Source organism: Chiroxiphia lanceolata, chromosome 19 (genome assembly GCF_009829145.1).
Source record: "Chiroxiphia lanceolata isolate bChiLan1 chromosome 19, bChiLan1.pri, whole genome shotgun sequence".
Lineage (NCBI taxonomy): Eukaryota > Metazoa > Chordata > Aves > Passeriformes > Pipridae > Chiroxiphia > Chiroxiphia lanceolata.
The window spans coordinates 3,855,937-3,878,009 of NC_045655.1; the positions used below are offsets into that span (position 1 = coordinate 3,855,937).

At 43.4% G+C, this 22,073-nt stretch overlaps 1 protein-coding gene across 9 annotated transcripts in view; it reads right to left on the bottom strand.

The window, feature by feature from the left end:
* Positions 1–1,942: 1,942 nt before the first annotated feature.
* The window catches only part of FOXK2 (forkhead box K2), a 69,403-nt gene continuing 49,272 nt past the window's right edge, over positions 1,943–22,073 (bottom strand). For all 9 annotated transcript variants that reach the window (XM_032706366.1, XM_032706367.1, XM_032706368.1 and 6 more), the window contains 8 exons: positions 16,695–16,889; positions 13,854–14,001; positions 13,257–13,403; positions 10,264–10,457; positions 9,319–9,494; positions 8,088–8,384; positions 7,488–7,697; positions 1,943–4,184 (listed from right to left, as the gene is read on the bottom strand). In XM_032706366.1, the coding sequence (XP_032562257.1) occupies positions 3,988–4,184; positions 7,488–7,697; positions 8,088–8,384; positions 9,319–9,494; positions 10,264–10,457; positions 13,257–13,403; positions 13,854–14,001; positions 16,695–16,889 (1,564 nt within the window). In that variant the 3' untranslated portion in view covers positions 1,943–3,987. The remainder of the gene's footprint in view (positions 4,185–7,487; positions 7,698–8,087; positions 8,385–9,318; positions 9,495–10,263; positions 10,458–13,256; positions 13,404–13,853; positions 14,002–16,694; positions 16,890–22,073) is intronic.

Genomic DNA, 22,073 nt, shown 5'->3' on the forward strand with positions numbered 1-22,073 from the left:
CTTGATGTTTTTCCCAAAATAAGTCCAAACCTGTTCCTGTTCAGCACTTACCACTCACCACAGCTGCTGGGCTGAGGCTCCTCACCTTGTAACAGCTCTATCAGCAGGACTAAGTGCAACTGTCATCTCCCCAGAGAAGGATGCAGGGGAAGGGCTGGAGACCATTCTCCAAGTGTGATGGAAATCCCCTCTCACTGGAGCAGGCAGGAGCTGCTCATGATCCCACCCACGGGACTCAATTTGAAGAGCAAGGAAACTCCTGAACTCCACCATCCAGGCTCCTGCACTGCTCTGCACATCCTCAGCTGCTGGAGCACCATCCCCCTGCCCTCCCATCCCAGTTATCCTGGAGCTGACAAGAGACTATGAGTTGTTTCTTGGGAGATTTAAACTCTGCTGAACTTGTAAAACTTCCTCTAAACATCTGCTCCCGTGTGGCAGCAGGAATGACAACAACACAGCACACCTGTGTGGGCAGCCAGCAGTGCTGCACTGAGCATGGAATCCCCTAATACCAAATGGACTTGACCTCAAACTCCTGGTACTACCTGCAAATCTGTATCATTCAGGACACAGGCTGTTCTGCAGGGATCCAAATCCAGCAAAGGAATGAGTCTCCCCACCTGGTTTTGGCTCCAGGTTGCTCTGCCAGGACTTCATGACATCTCTCGCTGCTGCCCCGCGTCCCGTGGGTGAATTTAACCAGCATTTGCACAGCTCTACAATCAAATGAACAGTGTTTAGTCAGTCATTTTTCTGGAAAATAAACAGTACTTTCAGGATTACAGCCCACTGATTGATTGATGGCACACATGGCCACAGTGCTGCAGGCTGGGATCAACCCCAGCCACGAAGACACGGGACTTGCACAGTAAGTCTAAAACACAACTGTTCCTGAAACAAAGTATTCCCACCAGCATCTGCTGTGTAAGTACATGGATTATCCATTTCTTTTCCTTCTCTCCCTGTTTTGCTGTCTCCTTCTGCAGCACCTGTGTCACAGTTCAAAATCCTGACAGGAAAAGTCTAAACAACGAGCCACTGCAATAAATTCTATGGCAATTCCAGGTGTTTGCCAGCAGAAACCACGGAACATGAAGATTTCTCTCAGGACCTTTGGGTATCCACCCTGAAGTAGAAAATACAAGATTAATCAGTACAGTTGGCACACATGAGGCACGAGCAGTTCCTGCAGACAGGGGCTGTGCAGGACACAACAGCCATGGAGTGTTGCACACCTGGGAATGCCGGGCTGGGTCCCTGCTGCTCCCCCTGCCCTCCATGGCACAGTAACAATCACACCATTGCACTGCCTACAGCTTAAGCATTTATATTATTTTCTTTTTCCCCAAACAAGTCAATGACTCCTCTGGTCAGCAGGAGAAGAGGGGGAATTTCCCACCACAGCCCATCCAGACCATTCCTTCTGTTCCAGGAGCAGGTTCTGCTCTTCCTGCCCCAAACGCCCCAGCCCTTCCCAGCAGCTCCACAGCCCTCCTTTGGTTTCTCCCCAACTCCTGAAAGCACTGACATGAAAACCTGACCAGTAGAGCTTTCCTGGTTGTTGGTCAAAAGCATTTCCCCAACTCTGATGAGAAACAAAGGGAATGTAACGGGAAAAGGGGATCAGAAACCAAGCCCGTGTTCATGACAGTGATTCCACAAAGTGCCATCTCCTCACACTTCTTTACAGAAATAATGATCCATCTCAACACAGACACATTCCTGTGCCCAATTCCATGTGCACCAAAGTGTGAAGCCCTGGCAGGGGCCAGTCCCAGACCCATCCATGCCCTTGGCTCCCAGGACACAGGGTCAGGAAGGGACACCTTGGCTTGTTGGGTCTGACACTGTCCTGTGGCACTGCCAGCAGAAACTGCATTAGTCACCCCAAAATATGCATCAGTATTTCAAACACACTTGTTGAGTAATTTCAACTTGGTTAATTTGCTGAATAAAATTTAATTTTATTTAAAAAATCTTATACACTATTATTCACCTAGCCCTAGTTGTGAACAGATTCTCACTTCTGAAAATAAACCACATTCTAGTCAATTCATTCAACACCAAATTAAATTACTAGTACTGGATTTTTTTTCTTAAAAAAAGTATGTTAAAACTTTACTTTTTTTTTTTATTTTTAAAACCTCTAAAGAAAACGTTGCAATTGTACAGAAATGCTTCTTTTCAAGTTATGCTTTTTTTTTTTAAATGCCTGTTATAAATCCAGCTTGTGTAGAGTTTTTTTTCATAGTTTTTTAATATGTATTATCTGCAGAGACATTGTAACAGTTCCATTGTGTGGATGAACACAAAACTTGTACAGATTTCTCATATTTGGTCTTTAGGTAAATAGTTTCCAAAAGCTGCCTAAAATAACCACTCCAAACTGTTCAGTCCATCGTGAAAATACAGTTTTTCCTTTCACAGCGGGAAAGGAAATATAAATAATGCATCTTTATTACAGAACAGGACAAAAACCAGATTCCCATGAAGCCAACGCTTCCACTCACCTGGCTGCAGGAGGAACTAAGACGTTGTGTGAGTTGAAGACTGAACAGCAGCCTTGTTTCAATTGAATTTTGAAATGTAAAGTGGAATCTATTACCACATTAAAGTGAGAAATTACCGATACATTTTAAAATGTTCAACTGCAGAACACACACTTAAAAAAAAAAAAAATAATAATTATTATTATTATTACCATAATCTGGTAGCCACTGTTAGAAAACCACAACAGCTACTGGTCATGGAGACCCCGGAGGTCAGTGTCTGACATCGAAGTGTTACAGAGAAATGGGGCAGATTAATTTCTACTCAAGGGTGCTTAAGCTTAAAAATATCGAATATACCTCTGACAAGATAATTTTACTCTTTTTAAAAGGACTCGTGATAAAGAATTTCCTCTTTCTAAATGAAGAACAGTCTGTTATCTTAAACATACACAATATTAAGCGAGACTCTTGTTTTACTTTAGACTGGAAAAATATGCCAGGGACAGTCAAAGTCAACACAAAGTAACAAACAGCAAAAGGTAGCAGAGAGAGAAACAGGTAAGTGCAGCTCTGGTCAAATCCATAGCAGTTCTTTACGTCAGTTAACGGCTCATTTACATCAGAGTTTCTAATCAGTTACATGCAAGCCCAAAGAAGCGTTTGATCACTACACATGGTAATAAAATTTGATTAAATTTATCAGGCAACTGCTAAAATATGAAAATTTGCAGATGTAATAAAGTAGCTTTATCTGAACTTGAACAGGACAGACAAAAGTAAATCATTCCGTTGGTTAAAAAAACCCTACATTCAGTTTTTTACCAAACAAAATTTCACATGAAAAGTATTTGTGTGATTCCAAAGTTTCCGGAGTAGAAATGGAGTGATTTGAAATGTCAAAGACCCCATTGTTTTGCAAAGAAATGAAAATACACCTCAAAAATTTTCTAATTCCACATGTGAACAACAAAATACTGCATTATCTACCAACAACTGCATGGGTGGGTGGTTCGGAAAGGCGTAGCTGCCACGGTGTCGGAATGGCTCCTGCCTCTGTTCCCTTTAGGAATATACAATCGTTAAACCAGTCACACTAAGCGCTATCATGCTGCCGTTACACTGAGATCCTCAGTCCTGGAAATCATCTGACAGGTCCTGTTAAAGCTGCAGCCCCCCCCCAGCACACACAGTCCGGTGGGGCAGGAGCAGAGGGGGAACAGCCTCTACAACAACACGGTTCTGCAGTTTTGACTTTTTAAATTACCAAGTTTTAAGGCCACCTGTGTTTGGGTTTTGTTTCAGTGCTGAAAGTTGAAGTCTGATCACAGGGCCCCTTTCCCCACTGCGTGAGAACATGTTCCAACGTTTTAGGTGTTAAGATTTAAGTGTCTCCTTTTGGCACCACGGAGTTTGCGTTTGTTTTGTTTTTGTTTTTTTTTTTCTTAAAAAAAAAAAAAAAAAAAAAAAAAAAAAAGAAAACTCCCCTAAGTTTCTAGTTCTGACTGCCTTTGTCACTCACTGCCACGGGTGGGGTGTCCACGTTCACAGCTATGACTATGCTCTCTCCATCCTCTGTTTTGATACGTTTGAGTTCCTGCTGTTCCGACTGGTCTCCGTTCTGGCGCTTGGTGGGCAGCGACGCCGATGCGGACGCGTGGGTGGCCAACATATGCAAAGGACTTGCAGCAGCTGGAAAAGAGGGAATAAAAACCTCAGCACCCCCACCCTTGTCAAGTCAGGGGATATGGCAGCAAACCTGCACTGTCATTAAATGGTCAATTCCTTTATTGGCTCCACGTGGAGCCCAGGTGAGATTTGGGGGTGATTGTTTAATCTGCACAACCTGAAGGACATTTTTCCCACTCAACATTCAAACTGATTTGGACACAGGTGGGAGAACGGGGAAGCAGCTTCATTTAGTCACTGGAGAACTGAAGACAGGGAAAGATTCAATGACTGGAAGCAAATCAATACCATAGCCTGTGACAGAACTGGGAGGTGGATTCACAAACCCTGGGGCAGGTTCTGGCCACGTCTCTGATCACTGCAGATGTGTGACATGGCCTGGAAGGAGAACAGCACCATGCCAGACCCAGCTGGGGCTGTAAGTTACTGCAGGAAAGCTCTGGAATTCAGAGCCAGGAGATGCACATGACACATGCAGCAATTCCCCTGGGAGGGGTAACAAGGCATTCACCCACAGCATAAGGGCAGGGCTGGAACAAGCACCAGTGGTACTGGACACATGTGATTAGATTCAGATCCACAACAGCATTAGATTGACAGAAAAAAACAGTTTGAATATCCTATACTAGATTTTAATTTCCCTCCATGGACAAGACAGCACAGGGCACCACTAATGGGTGAGTCCAGGCCTTTAATCCTTCAGACACCCAGAGGTTCCTCCCTCTGCCTGTGATCAGCCCCTTCCTCAGTATTATTAATATTATTAAATCAGTCATTCAGTGTCTTTGCAAAGAATGTAAAATACTAATTACAGATTACTCATTCCTTGCACTTCAGGAAACTTTATCTAGACATTATCAAACCACCTGTGTTTTTCCTGCTCCCTCCTCTCAGCACTTCACTGACATTATCACAGCATTCCCTGCTAGTGGAGCTGAAACATCCAGTCCATGAGAAATTATTATGTGCTAAACTTGTAATTTGTTCATAGCAAGCCATCCTAGAGAACACCTGGAATATCACCTCTGCATGTACCAAGCTGTAAATCAATCTGCTCTTGTATCTCAGCAGTCATTCAGCTCCCATTAGAAAAGCTACTCCTTGTACCATTTCTGAATAGGGGCCATGGAGATGTAACTCCTGAATAAAATGCCTTCCTGCAAATTTATTGTTGCTTAGATAAAATCAAGAAGTTCACCTCTCACTTTCAAACCCACATTAAGACTGTCACTGCATTATCCCGTTCGATTCTTGCAGTGGAAGGTGTCCCTGCCCATGGCAGGGAGGTGGAATGAGATGAGATTTAAGGTCCCTCCCAACCCAAAGCACCCTGTGATTCTGTGATTATTCACTCCAGGGCCTGGTGAGTAGCAAGAGACCCACTGGCTGCAGCCACAGCTGATATGTGGGAGTAGGAAATGCATGAAAGAATGATGATGTTTGAAATCTACACTGAAAGCTGAAACACAGAATATCCAGTTACAAAATTTTACTGTGCAATAAGAAGCCTGAGTTTCTTTTGGACCTCAGAGCATTCAGCTGACTCACAGGGACCAGGCAGTGCTGCCAAGCTGCTCTGCTGAGAGCAGGATCTCACAGCACCTGCTTACTACACATGGAAAATGGAACGGGAATTGCTCTGGATTTCTTTGCTTTCAGATGGCACAAATCTTCTTTCTCCAAGGACAAACACACACAAATGTGTGTGTAAACACAGACCTGCCCGTGCTAACACAGACACACACAAACAAATCTGTGTTTCTGTGGGCCCAGTTCCCCCTTTAGATGCTTTGCCTGAGAATTACCTGGTTTCTTGCTGGTTCAGGAGTAACTGCAACAGAGAGACCAGGACCTGGAGTACTCCTCACTTGCTGTTCACACTGTGAACACCTCAGGAGATATTTAAAGCCCAGGAATCTCCCACCCTGTCACACAAGTGACACAGTGGGAAGCACCACAACTCTACTCCTACGTGCAGCCACATTCCCTACACACACCCAGCAGCTGCCCTGTCAGGGAACATGTTGAAATCAGCTGAGTTTTAAGAATCCAGGAAAGAGACAAAAGGACTTATTTCTTACATTCAAAAATAACTTTTCAGTGTATTTCACATGGCTCTCAGCTCAATTCACACATCCTTTCTGACACAGAAAGTGCACCTCAGGTCTGACTGTGATTGCCTTTGCTGCTCTTAAGCTGGAAGTGAAGTGGCAGCAGCCACAACACTTGACCTATAAACGTCAGAGGAGTAAAAAAGAACTAAGCAGATAATTTGCTCCATCAGAAAGACTTTAGAGCAGAAATGCAGGCAAGAAATTGATATAAGGTAGCCCTAAAATATTTCTGTAAACATATTTTATGACACAAAACCTCCTTCAGTATCAGGTAACATTCAAAGCAAAACTGTAAGAACCAGCTGTGTGCACCTGCAAAGCAAAGCAAGTGGGAATGTATGGAATGTATGGAATGATGACAAAGCACAGCCTGCCCAGTTCCAGAGGGGAACAAGGGGATTCAGATAACAATCATCTCAAAATCTTACAGAATTTTGGTCGTTTTTAGCACAGATTCAATAAAATCAGGATAAAAAGTAACAATTCAAAAAGCCAACAACCAAGTTCTGGTTTTCCTGTTGCTTGGTTCCCAACAAACCACCTGGGATCAGATACCATTTGAATGGCTTTGTTTTGGAGGAACTTCTTTTAAAACTTGTTTCTATCTCGGTAAAAGAGTAATGACAGCACTGAAGTCACTGAGGCTTCACAGGAAAAGGGATCAGGACAGGGGTGCCACAGGCCTGTGGATGAGAGAGATTATTTACAGGAGCAGGCAGTGACAGGGCAAGGGGGAATGGCCTCACACTGACAGAGAGCAGGGTTAGATTAGATGTTAGGAAGAAATTGTTCCCTTTGAGGGGGGGGAGGCCCTGGCACAGGTTGCCCAGAGAAGCTGTGGCTGCTTCTGGATCCCTGGAAGTGTCCAGGGCCAGGTTGGATGGGGCTTGGAGCAACCTGGGATGGTGGAAGGTGTCCTATCCAGGTTTAATTAGGAGGGAGGACGGGTTGTCACCACTCAGAACATCCCTATAACGACCACAAAGAGAGTAAGATGATGTTCAGGCGATGCTCAGTGAGGAGAAACCCCTTCTCACCAACAGGGAAGGAAGAGCCCCTTGCAGGGCTGTGAGCTTCAGTTTCTGTGGAATCACTCTTCAGCCTAACTACGAACGACACAGGGACAGAGTTGAGAAGGCAGCAGTGGTGCTGTGAGGTTTCCCTGGCCAAAGCACAGCCCTGCCATACGTACCAGCAGTGCCCTGCCCCGGCAGGGCCGTGGTGATGGGCACTATGTGCGTTCCGTTCTGCGTTACAGTTTTTATGGGCAGCTGGTGCTGCCCCAGGGGCGCCTGTTGCACGATGGTGACTGTCTGGAGGGGGGTGGGCTGAGATGTCTGGATGATCCGACTAGCAGCTCCTATTGCAGCATGGCTAATAGCAGGGAGAGGCTCCACTTTCACTGCAAAACAGGGGACAAAACCTGGTTAAAAACAAGAAAGTGGTAAAGAACCACCTGGTTTCACTCAATCACCCTCAGTGGGAAAGTGCATCTATCATTTTATTACTTGCTTCATCCTATCTGAGAAATGATGATGCAAAATCTTCAGTTTTAGCCAAACATGGCTGGAAGTACTGATGCCCCATCCCTGGAAGTGTTCAAGGCCAGGTTGGATGGGGCTTGGAGCAACCTGGTCTAATGGGCTGCATTCCTGCCCATGGCAGGGGGTTGGAACGAGATGATGTTTAAGGTCCCTTCCAACCCAAACCACTCTATGGTTCTATGACTTCAAGTTTCAAATACTGATCCCTCTGCATAAAGAGGGATCAAAACAACCCCCCAGGTTCTCACCTTTGACTTCCTTGTGGTCTCCATTCTCTTGAGGTTCTACCTTGGGCTGGGTGACCATCGCCGCTTGCGTGACGACGGCCTGTCCCGCGACAGTGTAAGTGTTTGCTGGTGCTAATCCAGTCACATTGGTGACTGACACAGCTGGGATCTGGTGGACAACATGAACTGTCTGAACTACAGGCTGCTGGGATGTTGATGTTGTCACAGGAGTTGCAACAGTGTAGGTGACGGGTTTAATAGTTTGTGGTAGCTGCCGTTGTACAGTAATTAAAACTGGTTGGCTAGAGAGAGGTGATCCTACGAGAGAGATCAAAATTAGGCTGCCAATTTTAATTATTTCTTTTAAACCTATCATTCTTTTAAACTTAACACTAAAGCTTCAGAGGTTTAACTACCTCCTTCACTAACAATCCAAAAGGTAACACTGGACAATGAAGACTATGACACGTGGTTATTCCCAGCCACAGACCTGGGGTAAGGGCTGTCCTGGCTCAGTAAAACCCACACTCCATTTGGGCACCCCCCAGCTCTCCCCCACTGCAGCTACACTGACAAAGAAAATCCCCTCTCCACAGAAGGGAACATGTATGTGCTTCAGGTGGTGTGTGGAGCACGTCTGCATCAGCAACGCTCTCCACATCCTTAGGCTGGGAGATCCTGGTGCCTGTGTTCAGGACCATGTTTGTCCTCTCCACTGAATGATCACTGGCACTTCTGTAGTGCCACAACATCACCAAGAAAATGGATGGAAACATATATAAACTAAGGTAATTAAACAAACACATCCTTATCCCATCATGCCTTATGCCCTTTTGTTTTAAATAGGAAATTTCTTCTCTCTCTTGACCCTTCCAATTCTTTTATCCCTAGTTTTGAAAGGATGAGATGATCACAGAGCTGTGAAAGGCATTTCCTTATTTCTGTAACACATGTAACCTTCTATTTTCTTTTTTTTTTCTTTAATTAGAGAGAATACACTTTGAAAGCAATGACAACTGTTACAAGACAGCACAGTCCTACACAGGACAGAGGCACAGCCTCTCCTTGGCAATGTGATCCAGGGTGCTGGAGCAGCCCCCTGCAAACAGAATCTCCCCGTTTCTGAGTTTCTCACAGATTTGCTCTGAAGGTTAAGAGATTAAATATACATCCTTTTTTGGTGAAGTCTTGGCACTATTTCTGCATGAGCCCCCTCCCTGCCCCAGCCCCAGCCCAGCCCAGGGCTCCTCACCTGGGGCACTCTGTGCAAATCGCGCTTCTTGTATGACGGCGAGTTTTGGCTGGATAGTGCTGGGCTCAGGTTCCATCGGGACGGGAGACCCCTCCCTGGACAGGCTCTCGGGGGTCTGGACGCCACTGGAGTGTGCAGACAACACTCCAGAGTGATTAGGAGAAGCTGGGGCACTTCTGTAGTTAAAAATGAAAGCAGCAGCTGATGTGTTTTAACCTTCCTCTAAGGAGACCGTAACACGCGGCCCACAGAAGGGGAGGGCACCTCGAGTTACAACCCAGATCCCAGGATCTTTTAGAAAGCTTCTGTTAAACAGGGACAGGATTTAAAAGCAAACACCAAGTACAGTTAACAGAGAAGAAGTGGCTGGATGCCTTCTTAGGGAGACCCTAAGCAATCTGTGAAACATGAACGTTTCTTCTGGTGGAGAAGAACGATGAGCAAATCTCAGGCTATAGGGCAAGTAGTAACAGATCTGCACCAGCAGAAAGGCCATAACTTTACAGAGGGAATAATTTAAACCCAGGTAATTTCCCCATCATGAATTCTGCTCGAGCATTATCAAACTGAATACACAATTGGCATCTCTAAGGTCAACAGAATGGTAGTCGGTATGTGAGAATTTTCTTTGCAAACAGTTTTAAAATCCAGTAGATGGCAGTTAGAAATTAAAGTTATAATTCTGTAAAACCCACCAAAGGTACAGCAAGGCTTGCTTACATTAACAGTCTGATAGTTAGTTATGCAAACAGAGTTCTTTTAACACTGAAAACAAGCAGTAAACACAAGCCTGGTGTATGGGGCAGCCTCCTAATGAGCCACACAGAATTCAAACACTGAATCTGGATGAAATTAAATTACTAAACTGGTGACTGTATCCAAGTCTGTATCAGCCTGAAGATTAAACAACAGCCATAGTCTTTTTGTTCATCTGTTTTTCCTTACCTAGAAGAGAGTGGTCCCAGAGGGGTTCTAAAGCAAGGTACTCCCCTAGGCCGCCTTTTCCTAAAAGCCTGCTCTATTAATTTGCTTTCAGAGGCAGGGTCTATCCTCCAGAATGAGCCTTTGCCTGGTTCTTCCTGGGAACGTGGTACTTTGATGAAATAACGATTCAGAGAGAGATTGTGACGTATTGAATTCTATGGAACATAAAAAAATATGTAGAATTCATATAACTTTTCCAAGTCAGAATGTGGCCTAGTGCAGCAGTTTGTACTATAGGAGACTCGGGGTTCAGCTCTTTAATTCCTTAATTCAACAGAACTCAGAGCACTGTCAAGGTAGTGCCATAAACCTGAAAGGACTCTTGCATTTGTCAAACCCTTCCCAACAATTAAAAACCCAGTATTCTAATTGGAAATAACAGGAATCCCATTTAAATCACTCATGAGAAACACGGTGATAGCAACCAACTGTTAGGACACCACAAATACTTGTGCAGAATGCAGTGTTAAAAAGAAAAAATAAAGAAAAATTATCAGTGTTCATACACAACCCTTCCCCAGGTGTCCCACAGAGTGTCAGCTCCTTCTAAGAGGGCCAGAACACAGCAGATACTGATTTTTGATCCTAGACCATAACCCTGCTACTGTTCCACAGTTCAGAAAGAAAAGGTTAAATTACACAAGTTCCAAAGGCAGCTGGGTTGTTGGGAGTTCACCCACAGTCCAGTCTGTCTTAATAAAGGAGCCAAGGATTCAGTGTGTCTAGAAAAACACCAAGTGGCAGCAGGTCCTGAACCGGGTTTTCCACGAGATCTTTGTTACCACGATCTCTTTGCACGTTCCTGTGTCCTCCCTTTGCTGCAACACCCCCCCCACTCTTGCATCCAAGTGAGGTACAGAACTGCTGACACCCTCGAGTGGCTCTGTCTGTGCCTGGCTTTGCACACAGGACTTTTTACATTTTATTTTTAATTTTTAAGATCTATAAACCCCAAAATCTCTCTCAGTATTATCACTGAACGAGAAGAAACTGCTGCTAAGTGTTCCTGCTGAAATACTCGTGGGGGAACAGGGGTAAAAGGACAAAAAGCTTTATGTTAACAAAAGCCCTCAAAAATTTGCAAAATCAAATGTAAATCTTGCTCAAATATCTGAGTTCATGACCCTGATGGCAAGTTTGGAGAACTTAAAGCAATGATAACCATGTATGGTTTCTTAAATGCAAACTGATGAAACCAGAGATGGTTTTCTCTGCCAAAAATTGAAACATAACTAGAAAGATGCCAAGGACATGTTTATAAATTGTATTTATTTCTCCATATGTTAGAATGAAAGAGTAGATCCAAAAATACCTGCTAAAATAAGTTCACAGAGAGTCTTCAAGTGCTCAATAAAATGAGACCTTTGAATAATAAAGGATATAAATATCTCAATGCTATTTATTAAGGTACAGGATTGGGACACTATACATGTGTGTGTACTCTATGTTTTGAATAATATGGGCATATATAGCCTCAAATATGATTCCAAACATCTACCCTACATCACCCTAGCTGTAATGCAACTCCTGATGGATAGAAGCTGGCAGAGCAGTGTCTGAACAGCATCTGATTTTCAGCTTTTCCAATTGTTTCTCTGCGTAGGTGCTAATTAACTACTCCAGAACACACCGTGTCTGCTGTGTCTATCACCTTGGCTTTCTGCAGCATTACACCCCCAAACACACACCCTGTTCTACAGCAGAATTCTTCACCTGAGCACAACAGTGTGTGTGTGTTGGGTTCACCATGCTCAGGTAAAGCAGCATCACACACACAGACACTCAAGGTGCTGCAGAATAGGAAGGAAAACGCACACCAACATTTTATAAACAGAGTCTCGTTGCTAAAACAGATCTGTCAGCATGTCTGCAGCCAGGATACTGCACTGTTATGTGGGAAAGGGAAACAAAAGAGACTTCCCAGCCACAACAGCAGCCAAGTCCCGGCCTAGCCAAACCCTTAGCAAACAGCCAGGAACAGCTCCGTTCCTGCTAACCTTGGGAAAGTGATCCAACTTTCATGTAGGTCTCATGACAAATAACTACGTGATTAATATTTCAAATTCTCTTCCTCTGCTGCATTCTTCTGCCTTCCACTTGTACAGCCAGTGTTAACACTTCCTAACTTTTCCTCCCCCACACTTTCTCCACTTTTCACCTCCCTGAAAATAACTCCAGACATGTCCCTGCTGCTGAGTGAGCAGCAACCAGTGACACTGATCCCCCACAATGGACAGTGTGCCCAGGGCCTTACAAGGGGCAAAACTGTGCTCCTGGGCCTCTGAGACACCCAAAGCAGCACCAAAGGCACTGAACTTTCATGTGTGTGTGGGCAGACTCTGCCAGACTGATTTGTACTCGGTTAGTCATCCTGGCAAACGCTGGGGCTGGTCTTTTAAAAATGAAAAGCAAGCAGAAATTAATTCTGCAGAGTTGAAGGGTTTGGTGTAACTCGGTACAGAAATGGGCAAGTTCACAAATAAAACAGGGCACGAACCAGGGCGAGATAACAACAGATAACACACTTGTTCCTTCACTTATTGCATGGTCAAGATCACTGTTCCCAAATAAAACTGAACTTGTAACATTTAATATCCTTATTTTATCTCAAGATAGCAATACGGATGTTTACACAACTGTAAGCTACAGAACACACCACCATTCCTAGATAGCAGATGGTATTCAAACCCAGTGCCAAATGTACTTTCCTTCCCCCAAAGTCTGTCTGTACTAGAGGTTTAGAGAACACCACTCCATGAATACAGCAATGTTTCAAATAGAGACTAATGCAAATTGCTCACTTTGCTGGAGGACTTATAATCAGGAGAAAGACAACACAGTCATTTGACAAACTCTTGTTTCTGAAGGGCTCTGAGGCACCAACTGCTCAAGACCATTTACAGCTGCCAGTATTGCTTCCAACTAAAAACAAATATTCCAGAAATCAAGCTTACCTGCCAGCCCTTGTCTGCTGTCCTGTAGTAAGGATAATTTTTAGTTATGTGCGTATAAATTCCATTTAGTGTGAGCTGCTTATCCGGGGCCATTGTAATTGCTTGGACTATCAACTGTGCATAGGAGTAGGGTGGCTTAGAGTCATCCTGTATGGGAACAAGGAAATCTGCATTAATAAACTTTATAAAGATATACACGCTCCTTTCTACATCAAAAGTCACAGAGCAGAACTAACGTGACTTAAGGCACTTTTGAAATGACCAAAATCTGAAGTCAGAAAAGAAACTAAGATAACTTTGTTCTTGTGATTAGCAATTTTAAGATAACATAAATTTTGGAGACACATATAACTGCAAAGAATTTTCAACAGCCTGTGAACAGATCCGTATCTGAGACTGCACAGACTCTCCCCCAGGGGAAGAGGGGTAAACAATCAATTAATCAATCTCACTTCTGATCACAAAACCCTACATGTTGTTTTCGAAGTCTGTGATCTTAAATTATGACTCAGTGCAGACGTTTTGGCAAACAAAATACCCCAAATCTCACGTTCACTCCAGGTGTCATTTCTGGGATTGATTCCCAGCCGTGTTTACCTTTGGGCTATCTCCCCCCGATGCTTCCTTGTCGTTTTCCGACTGGGAATTGTCGGCCATCAAATGTAGGTCAGATGGGATCCCACGACTCATCTTGTACCCTGAAGAGCCAGCGCCGCGGGGGCTCGATGGGCAGGAGTTTGCAGCACTGTAGAGCATAAAAAGAAGATCCTACTATTTTGTTATACAGTTTATCACCACACTGTGTCTCATCAAAAAGCTCTTTGCTGCAGCAAAGCCACCACCAGAGCTCTGAGGCTGTCAGGGCTTCCAGCACAACCCCCACCTTCCAAGCCTTGCTAACTCAGCCACAGGAATTAGAATCCTGCCAGGTGCAGCTCAGCCTTCCCTCCTCGAAGAACCAGGATCAACTGATTTATTGGGCTGCACTCTATTTGTGTAAGATTTGCCTGCACCAAAGTCCACTTTAGCTGCATCAGCAACCACCAATTTTGAGACAGTAACTGGAAACAAGACACACATCTTGCATGGAATTTCTGCCATATGCTTGTGTTCAGTCTGCTCACAGAAAAAGAAAAAAATCACCTCTCCTGTGCAGTGTTTTTGCACATTTGAGAAAATACAGCAAGCAGTGAGGAAAAAAATAGGTTTAGTTATTATTTAAATCTCAACCAATATTGTTTTCAGTGTTTACAGGCATGTGCACATACTGACACACACATGTGTATAAAACCCATACTCTGATCTATAAATGGGATGCATCAGCACTGACTCAGCTAATTTAATGCAGCATTAGGCCAGCAGAGCAGATACACTGTTAGAAAGCAAGAGATGGTGCCAAACACATACAAGAGTATCTCTTAATACTTCACATTCTGCCATCCATCACGGAGAAACAGAGATAAAACTGTGTGTAATTCCACTGTGACATCTTTCTATCAGTGTCCCCTGCCTCGCACAGGCCTCAGGAACTGCAGCTGCACAAAGCTGGTTTGCTTCTGCAATTTCCATTTAACCAAGAGGAAAGACACAGTCAGTGGGTGATGTCTGTCCCCTTCCCCAAAATAATTCTGGCAGCTCTCTGCTCTGCAGTTTATACTGCAACCGATTTCAGTGCAGCCCTCAGGAATTCCAAAAAACTAGAAATCCCAATGGCAGAGCCTGCAGTGCCCCCAGAACCAGCCTTATCTCCACAGACAACCTTTAAACCTAACTTGAATCTGTGGTTCAAAATGCAAAAATAATTAACTCTAGACAATGTTATTCAGATTTATACACTAAAGCTTTACGAATTTTACATCTGTCGAGGTTTGTTTGTCTGCCTGGCCCCTCACATTTTTTGCTACCTCCCTTTTCACCTACAGAAGGAGACAAGCAGTGCAGATTGGGCAATATACATTCATATAAAAATACCCTTCAAGCTTCACCTCACAAGAAATCCACCAACAATTTGCTACTAGTGATATACTTACTATAAGAGGGAGACTGGATTTTTTTAAGTGTTGTACAGAAGAATCCTTGATTAGAGCCAAAATGTGTAGCTAATTTATTTTTTTCAATATAGGTCACTGCTGCTCTGTGTTTTCACGTATCAGCTGACAACATCCCTCTGCTCTGCTCACTTTAGCATATATTGACAAAGCCACACATATGGTACAATCAAAGCAAGTTTACAAGTCTTCTACAAAACAGGGTGATTTGCAGAGAAGCTGTCAAGCTTTGCTCTCAAAATAGACTCAGAGCTGTCGTCTTTTTTTGTCTGTAATAAACTACTCAACAGGTGCATGAGAGCCCTGAAGAGAATCACAAAATTCAGTGAGGCAAAGGCTGTGGGGATAGATGGGATGTTATCTGAAATACCTATGACCTGCTCTGTCATTTCTTGGGCAAGATGTGCTTTCCCTGCATTTTTATAAGAAAGCAAACCTGTTACACAGTCAAGTCTAGATCTCTTTTCTCTCTGCTTCCATCACTTATACAGATGTCATTAAACACTCCAATATTGAGATCAAGATCTTGGCAAGCATGAAAGAACTCAATTAGCCTTACATTCAAATTTCATTAACAAGTTGTACATTTTTAAAAAGCAAGCACGAACAGCCCTTTGCTCCACTGAAGACACAGGAAGTGAGAGGGGACAAAAAAAACCTTTCAAAGGCACGTACATGACTCTGAACCAGCTTTCAGTGCCTTGACATGGAAGTTTTGCTTCTGAACTTCCCAGGAATTTCAACAATTCTGTCTGAACTGATTTTACTGGTTTGTGGGGATGGGTTGCTTGTGTTAGTTGAGTTTGGTCCCAAGTAACAGGTCGGTCAATGGCTACAGTTAGCAACTGAAGCTGCAGGGCAAGGAAAATCCCAGATCCTGCTCCCCTGGAGCACTGTCCAGAGCCTGCACCTCACTCTGGATTTTAAATAAAATGCCTGTTTACTCCCAGCAGTGACTAATCAATAATAAAGTCCATTTTCCACACTAATGATAACCCAAACCACCATCTGTTCCGGTGATGAACTTTGGGGCAACAGTGACAAATCAGAATGTTTAAAAATGGTGTGATTCAAATTTACTTAAAGTGTTGCCATAAGCATGCAAGAGCAAAAAGCAATCTTAATCAGCTGGAATGCAAGAAAAAGATCTGCTGTCTTGCTGTTCTAAGAATACCAAGCTCCTGAGCAGACTGTTACACATTTAACTTGTTAAATCAGAATATCACAGACTGTTCATGCAACTGTGTTATTAGTCAGCAGAAAGGTGGTTTCTCCAGGGCAGGTAACACTGAGCTTCAACCAAACTTTGACCTCAAAAGCAAAATACTGAGTGAGGAAGCTGTGCTGAGCCTGTCCATGGCCCTGCATCCCACCTGCAGGGTTTAAATACCTGATAGTTCCCGTGGGAGAAGGGAGAGGGCTGATCAGGTGAGCCATGTTGTCTGGAATGTTTATTGTTAAGGGAGAGATCTGGGGTTGCACAGGCTTCACTGGGGACTCTGGGGCCTCCTGTTTTTCTCTCTTTTCATTGGACAGAGCTGTGAATGTTATCTTGATGTTTGTGCTGGGAAACCTGAAAGTACAGCTGGAAAATAAAAAAAAAAAAACAACACACAAATATATGAGCCACTTGTTTACACAATGTAAGACTTTCTGCATAACTTGCACGTACCACCTAAGCTCATTTAGAATTTAAAAGCTACAGTATCTTATGTAATTACCCACAACCATCTCCAATTTACAGATCACAGACAGATCAACGTGACCAGAAAGAGATCCCCAAGTCAGCAACACTGACATCTGGAAAGGAATACAGGCAAATGAAATCCTTTGTAACAAGGGCACTTTATGTGTTGTCTCCAAATTTCTTGAGGTTCACCCTGATCCTGCACCAGCCCCCAAAGCTGGTTTGTTTTGAAGACAAAAGCCCATTATTTTATGATGCCAAAGAACAGCTTCAGCAAATGAACAAGTAGGTCCATGATAGCAAAATTAATCAGGAGCATAAACAGTGGCCAATTTGAGGTCTACTCATTTTCATAGGGTTGGTCTAAGAGATTTCTTTTCTCTTAAAATACCTATTAAATTAAACACATATCAAACTAACTCTGCTCATTTACAGAGTATATTGCTGCTGTAGTACTACAGTCAAGTATCTTTTTTTCAGAGCTGAATTTAAGACCCAATTTCAATAAACTGCCCATTTTCCTATATTGCCAGAGATTACATGCCCAAATTTAATGACTAACAATAAATTAACAACGTGCAATTGTTTAGAAATTTGAAATTTAAACCACAATGCAAGCACCTATAAGTATTCTCCTTTCTACATCCATGTTCTCAGCATTTAGAACTGAACCCAATTAAACATGACAAGCTGTTTCTAACTTCTCAGTAAATAAACAGATTGAGCAAACAAGAAACTTAATTTCCTTTCAACAAAAGCATCTATAAAAATACAGTTCAAGTAACTTTACTATCTCCTCATTCTTAAGCTGTCAGACTACACTAAACCCACAGTGACATTTACACACCTCCCACACGACGAAAAGGACTTTCCAACGACACTATACCCAGAAACAAACCTCACAAAATGTTGGGTTTGGGGTTTGGTTTGGGGTTTTTTTAAGTGTTTCTAGGCAGATCTGGTTCTACACAGAAAGGAAACAAGAGCATGCTGGAACAGGGGTGAGAAATGAGCTACGAATGCAAGATAGGCTGTAAATAAAAAGTGCTCATTTCTCTGGAAAAATATATTAAACATAAAAGTGATGTAAGAATTGGAAGGAACACTCAGCTGTGGAGTAGCCTTGAAAACATGAACTCTCCTGTGTTTTGGCTTTTATTTCTTAAAACGAATCTAAGGATGTTTCTAGAACAAAGGCAGCGTTTGATTTTCCCTGTGTCCCTTGCCACACGCACTGCAGCGATTCTCCTTCCCTACAATACACACCCAAGGATCAGGAAAGAGAGAAAGAATCCACAGTGACCTTCCTTTTCTCTCTGTCTCACTCCTCAGCACGGCCCGTGGCCGCGTTTAACAGCCGACCTATTTCTGAAACACGCTCCCCGGACTAAATTAGGAACAGAATCTGTGCCAAAAAACTGCGCTCGCGTTTCAGCGAGGAAGTTAAATGGACCAGTTTCTGGGTTGGGTTGTGGAGTTTTTTAGTATCTTCAGTAACAACTCGGTCCTTTCCTTTTTCTGGTAGGACATATTTTGTGTTTATATTGTTCTAGTGACAGTAGAAAGAGGTCTCGGCTGTTTTGGTAATAAAACTATTTTCTAAGCATTTCAGTTAATTAGCAATAACGACAACACTCCTCAAGTGTATGTAAAGACAGCAGCCAAAGATTAAGTAGAAGTCCCTGTGAGCAGGTGAACAATAACATCTGTTAGACACAGAGACAGATGTAAATTTTAGTCACCTGTCCAATGTCTTTCATGACTGAAAAATTTAACTTCAATATTTTCACGCCAAACTTATTTCAACTCAAGAAAAACGTGGGAACAACCAGACATTGCTTTAGGTGCTCGTTCCTTGATCCCACTGAAAAATCCTTGTACAGAACACTGAGCAACCTGAGTCCTACAGTGCCAGACCAGGGTGAGGATGGGGAGAAGGTGGATGGGTAGGAGGTGGATCTTCACAACACAAGTACCACAAATACGGAGAGGCAGAAAACACGTACTCGACAATTCCTTCAATATTCCATGTAGGCACACGTATTAAAACATCTCCCTTCTTACACTGCTGCACCCTCTGGATGCATCATCTCCCTGTGGCATCTGAGGGCAAGAGCAGCTCAGTGACTCAGGTGACACCAAAGCACAGGTTTCAAAGCACAGCCTGGATCTGAGGTTCTCAAATGTTGATCAAGGTGGGGAAAAAACCGCCCATAAAATGCAGCCCCAAACCAGGAGCTTTGGCCAACCAGGGGTATTGCACAGGTCATAACTGTGCCAAACAAACTTGGAACTTACAGTCATGAGCTACAAGAGAACCCAAGGGCATCACCAGTGCAGTTTGCCTTTCCCATGCTGAGCCTGAAAGGACGGTGTTAGTACAGAAGACACGACGTACTCACAAATCCCTGTCTGGTTGGAGCATGCAAACACCTGGGTGTTATCAAAAGACCACATCTGTCAATTGATTCATATTTGTAAACAGGTTTTTCCAACAGATGACTATTTTTATAGCTGGAATTCAGCCAAAATGCAGAATAAAGAGTGTGTACTAACCAAAGGAATTCCTGAATAAATTGCATTTATGCAAATGTATGACATTTACTTCCAAAACCAAAGTACAGAACGTGTTCTAATTTGATCAGAATCAAGTTGGTTTTGGCATATTCTTTAGTTATACAATGAACTAAACAAAAACCACAGCACACCCACAGGGAGAGACCTCATCCAACATTTAGAGCTCAACAAGCCCAAGTGGATTTTACTTACAGTTTAAAGCGTTTACAGCAGTTTCACAATGTGCTACCACAGGATGGCTGCTGGTGGAGAAACTCATCCAGACAACCCACTTACAAAGAAAAAAAAAAAAAAACCCAAAAGGAAAGAAAAGCAGCAGTTTTGTAAGCTGTCAGCTCTGTACCTCATCTAACCACCATCCTGCCTTTATAGGACGCTGCCATTTGGAGCAGGAAATCAGACAGAGCCACCAAGAGGTTCCTAAAACCAGACATTTGCAAACCAGCCACATTTAAGCAGTTCTATGGCAAAAAGTGTGTCAGGTATCCACGTGACAAACACACAACTGCACTAGTTAGCTGAGGTGCCAATTTTGTATTTTATGTATTTCAAACAACTATTCTCAGTATTTGCAGTTAAATAATGCTGTGCATTTCCTGACAATGAAGAGTCCTTGCCTTGTGCTTCCTATGGAGCATCATAGCAGAGGCCAGTGTGTCATCCAGGGAACCACACTGGTGTCACAACTAAAATGCAACTCACTGCCTTAATTATTCTTTTTTAAATTAAAAAAATGTTCATTTTGGTTTGGCTACTGGAAAACAGACAAGAAGCATCAAACTACTCCCTAGAAAACTCTTCCTGTCTCTGCAGCTCCCAGTAAACACAGTGATGCTGATCCAGGCAGGACCTGTGCAGAGTTTGGCAACTTTGCAGGGTGTCAGAGAAGTGTCTCAGGGGAAAATGTGCCAAGTCTAGTTTTGTCCCATCTGTATTTCTAGTATTTTGTCATGTCACCTCAGCAGTTCTCTCTGTACTGCAGGGAAAACCTAATGATACACTTGTAATTCTGCCTGTGTGAAAACCTGATTGAAAATGAGGAACTTCATCCTGTCTTCATCTGGGAAACCAAAACAGAGCAGTAGGAATTCCATCTTCTCCCTGTACATAAATCTTGCTATGACACCCAGTGCCTCAGTATCTTTTGAATTATTCCAGTTGAACTGTCATCCAAGAACCAGGACCAAAACTGGACAGCAGCTGCCATCCCACTGCTCTTTTATTAGCACCTCCAGATTTTAAATTCCAACAGATTATGAGGGTTCAGCACTGAGAACCCCCCCAGTCATGGCAGTTCACACTGCACAATTCAATTCTTTCACACTGACTGTGACACTGAACCCCAGGTAACTTAAGGATCCCCTGAGATTTAAGCAGATGTAAAAGAACAACAAGGTGCAAGGCTTTTAAACTCTTGTTGATTTACTGAGAGCAAGGACAGCTTCAACTTTTCACATTACAAACCAAAGACCCTCAAAAGAACCCAGTCAGCATCTGGGAGATTGCTCTTGTTGATTTTTGACTTCAAATCCGTTCAGAGCAGTGGTGTGACCCCCACAAAGAGAAGCAGAGGTCATCATCAACATCTGCACCACTAAACACAGCCTTTCCACTTCGTTTTCTCTGACTGCACAGCAGCCTAAGATGATGCTATTTGTACTTCCTTTTGCTATTATCAGTGATCTTACAAAGAAACATGGAAATCACCACACTGGTTATGGCCTCCCTTCCATGGAAGGGAGATTTGAAGCTAATCCCTTTTCTAATTCCTCTTACCTCCCTACTTAGGACCCACTTCCCAGCTGGTCTTTCCACTCACTCCAGTCAAAATTACTCTCACAGCCAATTCATTCATTTATAGTTCTGGTAGAAGATGTGCACACTGACACTTCATCACCAGTACTACAGTGCACACTTCCAGGCCCACTTTTGATACATTTCTATTTTAGAAGTCAGGCAAAAATGGGTTTTTTACATCTTTCAAACGGAACCTCAGAGAAACTGAGTTTGGAAGCGACCTCTGAAGGTGTCCAGCCCAATCTCCTGCTCAGAGCAGTTAGACCAGGCTGCTCAGGGCCTTGTCCCACTGAATTTTGGAGCCAAGGATAGAGCTGGGCAACTCATTCCTACAGGTGCACTCTCAGTTGGTGGAGGGGTTTGATATTTGTGTAATTTCAGGTATGATTTCTTGCTTGCAACCTGCTACAGCTGCTTGTGCCCAACCTGTCAGCACAGCCTGGCTCCAGCTCTTCTACAACTCCCCTTCAGGTTGCAATTAGATTCACCTCTGGGCTTCTCCAGGGAAAACAAAAATAATAAAATCGAGGTCATTTAGCCCCTTCTCACACCCCCTGTGTGCCAGGTCCCTGAACAGCCCAGCAGTGCTCCCCTCCCCTCCTCAGTCTGTCACCAGTTCTGTGTGTCCACTGTCACCCCCCAGGACGAGGCCAGGCCCCACCAGTTTGAAAGGCCCCTTTCAGTTTGAAAGCACAAGGACCCCAATTC